At 49.0% G+C, this 5,000-nt stretch overlaps 1 protein-coding gene across 1 annotated transcript in view; it reads left to right on the top strand.

Moving 5' to 3' along the window:
- Nucleotides 1–1,741, top strand: part of LOC136938897 (interleukin-2 receptor subunit beta) — a 6,425-nt gene extending 4,684 nt beyond the window's left edge. Inside the window, exon 10 of the mRNA XM_067231812.1 lies at nt 770–1,741. Within this exon, the coding sequence (XP_067087913.1) occupies nt 770–1,741 (972 nt within the window). The remainder of the gene's footprint in view (nt 1–769) is intronic.
- The last annotated feature ends 3,259 nt before the right edge of the window (nt 1,742–5,000 follow it).

Here is a 5,000-nt window from a genome sequence, read left to right as displayed (position 1 = left end):
TTCGACGTACCCACCACTTAACCCTTGTGCTGCCTTCGGGTCACATGACCCAAAGGTTCATAACGAACCATCGTTGTGTTTACCCAATTTTACCCAATACAAGAACAAATACAAAATAATTTTCTTTTAACCTTTGCAATGTGGAGGGTCTGAGACAGCCTGACAGTTAAAAGAAAATGCTTCACTTTATTTTTGTATGCGGTAAAGTCGCAATACGACGGTGGGTCACAATGACTGATGGGTCAGAATGACCCGAAGATAACACAAGGGTTAAAGCCCCACCTACAGCCTAACAAGTTTCACTTCCAGTGTGATAACTGTGGCGGGAGGGTTTTCTTGAAGTGATTTGTTCGACTTTGGCAATCCTTCCACGACGCCATCTCAAGAAGTTAAATGCTTCTCACCGTTCTTCAGACGCAGTCAGATGGTTTCCTGTTTTTGTCATGGGTTCTCTCTGTCTCAACACCGGCTTTTCAAAACGGTTTTCTTCGTGTCATCAGATAATCACAACATCGGTCAGTCCCACGTGGACAGTGTCAAAGTAAAAAGTTCCGATGACGTTGATCTGTCCTCAGAGTAATATTTCCAAAATAAATAAATAATACTTAGGACTTAGCAGTACATCAAACAGCCACCACAGCAGTGACTAACACACACACACACACACACACACACACACACACACACACACACACACACACACACTCTACATCCGCCCTTTTCAGCTTTCCTCTCATCCATCCTCCTCCCTCTCCTCTTCCTACCCTAGACATGGCTGAGCCCCAAGTTCGCCCGCGAGTCCTACCTGGATGCCTTCCTGCTTCCTGTCCACATCTCTCCGCTGGAGGTCACCCACACCGTGGACACCGTCTCCCCCCGCAGGCCCCAGCCCGGTACTGCATCCCCGGAAGACAAGAAGAAGAAAATGGCCCGTGACCTTGGGTCCTGCTCCACCTTCTCCAACCAGAGCTACTCCCTCAACCTGCACCTCGCCCTCCCAGCCAACGGGGGCGCACTGGAGCCCTGCACCGCCGATTCCCCTTACGGACCGCTGGTAGGACACAGAGAGGAAGAGAGAGGGGGGGATGCTGAGGAGGAGAGCGATGAGGAGGATGAGGAGGAGGGGGAGGAGGGGGACGGGGTGGAGGAGAGGGAACCAAACAGGAGTTTAGGTAAGGTGGAGGATACAGAGAGCTCAGTAGAGGGAGGGGAGGGGGAGGAGGCGGAGGGGGAAACGGCGGGAGGGGGTGGAGAGGAAGAGAGGGATGGAGAGATACGGAGGGATAGGGAGGAAGAGAGGCTGATGGGGCTGCTATTTGGGGGCACTAGTGTCATCACTGGGGGTAACTCCCTCCAGATGTCTCCGTCCTACGAGCGTGTGGAGAGGCTCCAGGACCAGCGCTTGCACCTCAAGAGCCCAGATTCAGGCGTCGGCAGCTGGGGAGAGGATCAGGAAAGTAGGGAGAGCACGGGGGATCCAGACGGGCCTGCGTTCGCCGACGCAAGCCGCGACGGCCATTTTGGATCCAATGTTTTCCAGTTTCCGTCGTGCTCCAGCCCTTTACCCACGCCCCTGCCCTGTTTCACCCAGATCCCCCTCACCCTGCCTGGGCTTGGGATGGAGCCTGGTCCCTTCACTGTGGGTCCTATGGACTTGCCAGGCAAGATACTGGAGGACTTAGCTCTCATGCCTTCATCTGGGACCATAGCGCCCTCTAGTGGTGGCTATATGGCAGTGTAAGAGTCAACAAGAGGAGTCAGGTGGCTGAGCGGTTAGGGCAGGGGTCCCCAAACCTTTTTCTGCGAGGGCCAGATAATTTTCCTTTCTTTAATGTGGGGCCTTTTTTCATATTCATTACGTATGCCAAAATATATTTTTTTTTATACAAAATAAAATAAATGTGTCTATGTCTAGCATTGTTTAGAGGGGTGGTCAAAATGCGTGGGAGGGCCGTATTCGGCCCGCGGGCCGTAGTTTGGGGACCCCTGGGTTAGGGAATTGGGCTAGTAATCCGAAGGTTGCCGGTTCGATTCCCGGTCATGCCAACTGACGTTGTGTCCTTGAGCAAGGCATTTCACCCTACTTGCCTCGGGGGAATGTCACTGTACTTACTGTAAGTTGCTCTGGATAAGAGCGTCTGCTAAATGACTAAATGTAAAATGTAAATGTGAACAAGACATGTCAAGACTGTCTACATTAGCGTACGTATTTATTTGAATATTGGTACTTGAATTTATTAGATCTGTTCAAATAAACTTAGCAAAATTAAACTTAGTGTCTCGAGACATACTAAAGCGAAGGAGGGAAAGCTGCCCCTCCAACATTGCAAATGAACCTGCGCTGCTGACCGCTTCTTCTCCGCTTCTTCTCACTGACAACTTGAATGTAATGTCTTTGTTGTACGTTCGCTGTAAATAAAAAAAATGATTATTTATCGAGACCTGTGTCCTTGTGCGTGGATTCTACTGAATTCGTTATGGAAAGTCAGACTCATTTTATTAACTCGACCGAAAAGAGTGACTTTTTCGACTCATTTTGTCACGTGAGCTCAGACAGGGAGCGTGTGTCTTGAGACAGCATTTCGTGAACCCACACAAATACAGGCTGAACTATAGATGTGAGTGAAAACTTAGAAATGCGAATATTGACAGTCAAATTGAATTGGCCAACTTACCAATATTTGTTGTTATTATAATTATAATTATTTCCATTATAGGTCTGATACAAGTTCACAAATTACTGTGTTGATGAACTGTGAAGTAAAAATATCGTAGATATCCTTCAAGGACTAATTATGCCTACTGCGTGCAACTCGGATTCCAATGGGATTTACCTGGGTTCCTGGACACGTTGTTGGGCGGCGGCATAAGATGTCATGGTAACCATTCCCTTAGGGAAAAGACACCAGACGATAACATGCTACTACACAAGTGATGGAGAGAGGAGAGGACAGAGATGGATAGACAAACAGATAACATTTGTTAAAAATAAGTTTCATATAGGCCCTATTTCTTGCTCATGCCCTCGAGGGGATTGTTCCCCCCAAATAAGTATCATATTGACCGAAGTTACCTTTGGACCTGCAAATAAAGGGGAAGCTGTTTTTTTCCGGCGCTTTGAGAACTCGTTGCGGACATGTCTGGACAGAAACGAAACATATATGCAGTACAAATATAAATGACAATTAGCCTATATCTTCTAAAATCGCGAAATTGGCAATGTGATGGTTTTAGGAGGAATAACGGAATAAGTCATGGCGATTAGACATGGGTCTAAAAAGTCACGTACGTGTGACATGGATGACGCCCTCGCGGCTGAGCAAGGGGTGAGATTTATTTTATAAGATTTTTTTGCCAAAGTTCAGTTATTCGTGTTACCGAACTATCAATCTTTAAACGCTTCCTTGATCTGTTAAATTTGTTTCGATTATACGTATCTACAGATCTGTAAATACACAAACACACACAGACACACACATTGACGCAGCCCCCTTTCCTAAAGGCATTAGAATGTTACATGCAGCTAAATTGCTCAGTGTACAAATGGCCAATTAGTAAACACTAACAGGCTTGTGTGCGTGTATGTGTGTGTGTGTGTCTGGGTGTGTGTGTGTGTGCGTCTGTCAGACACCCGGGTCTGGGACAAAGGTGGTCTCCTCTAAGAACTTGCGACCCTGCAAATGTCTGGTGGCCCTCCTCCTCTTCATCGCCATCATCATCATCGTCGGAGGGGCCTCTCTGCTCTGGTACTTCCTGGGTGAGCAAAGGATCATGGGAAAGGAAGTTTGGGATATCTGTTTGGTTGGCATGCACATCTAAACAACCCTCCCTCCCTCCCTCCCTCCCTCCCCCCTTCCCCCCTCCTCCCTCCCTCCCTCCCTCCCTCCCTCCCTCCTCCCTCCCTCCCTCCCTCCCTCCCTCCCTCCCTCCCTCCCTCCCTCCCTCCCTCCCTCCCTCCCTCCCTCCCTCCCTCCTCCTCCTCCAGACTACAGAGTGTGGGTGCTAGAGCCTCGTATTCAGCAGCAGTACGTGGCTCGTCTCACCATCCTCAACAGGAACTTCTCCAGCGGTCTCTCCCTCCCACACCAGCTCCGCCTTCAGGACGCAGGCTGTGGATGTCCAGGACATGGTGCGTACTCCCATGACCTTATATGGTCAAGTTCATGTATCAGGCAAGTCATTTGTGGAACACCTGAGTTTCTCTCTCTCCCCCTTCTCTCTCCCTTCCTCCCCCTTCCCCTCCCTCTCTCCTCCCTCCCTCCCCTACCCTCCCCTCCCTCTCTCCCTCTTCCTCTCAGGTGAAGATGACAGTGAAAGCTTCTGATTTGTCTCGTTACTTCAACTCTTCACCGTCTTCGCCTTCGGGTGCGTACTGTAACAACCAATCAGGTTGCTCGTTCTTTTCCTCCCTCCCCACCCCACCTTCCTCCACGTACAGCCCTCTCGGTCTCACCTTTCGGGTTCCTAGTTCTTTACCCTCAATACACTTTTCAGTATGTCGTGGAACCTTTGATTGTGTCTCCCTTGTTTCCGCAGGGAAGGGAGTGTAGTGGGCGCATTTCTGGCTGCTGTTGTCTGTCCCCCGGCAGCCATGTTGGGAAGGTCAACCTGGAGAGGGTCAACAGCAGCCTGCTGGGGAGGTTGGAGCAGACGGCCAGCTACTGGGGATACAAACTACATCTCCCATCATTCTCCATCACAGGTAATACAGGAGCAGGAAGTTGGGAAATTTAGTTTTTATTATTATTTGACTTTTTGGTTCCTTTTGAGTGATGTCCATTTTATTGAGTTGTTTATGTTTGATTTTGCCTCCTCCACAGAAACAGAACCAAAAGTTGTAGAGCTTTTGAAGGCCTCTTTTGGTAGGATTTCTTTTACATTTTTCTTTTCTTTTTATTGTTGTTTCTCTCTGTTACACTCTCTTTCTCTGTTTCTCTCTCCCTTTCTCCCTCTCTCCCACCCTCCCTCCCCTTACCCTCTCTCCTCCCTCTCTCTCCTCT

This window comes from Osmerus mordax, assembly GCF_038355195.1.
Source record: "Osmerus mordax isolate fOsmMor3 chromosome 21 unlocalized genomic scaffold, fOsmMor3.pri SUPER_21_unloc_2, whole genome shotgun sequence".
Taxonomy (NCBI): Eukaryota; Metazoa; Chordata; class Actinopteri; order Osmeriformes; family Osmeridae; genus Osmerus; species Osmerus mordax.
The sequence above is the reverse complement of the archived record's forward strand: the minus strand, read 5'-3'. Positions and strand labels throughout refer to the sequence as shown.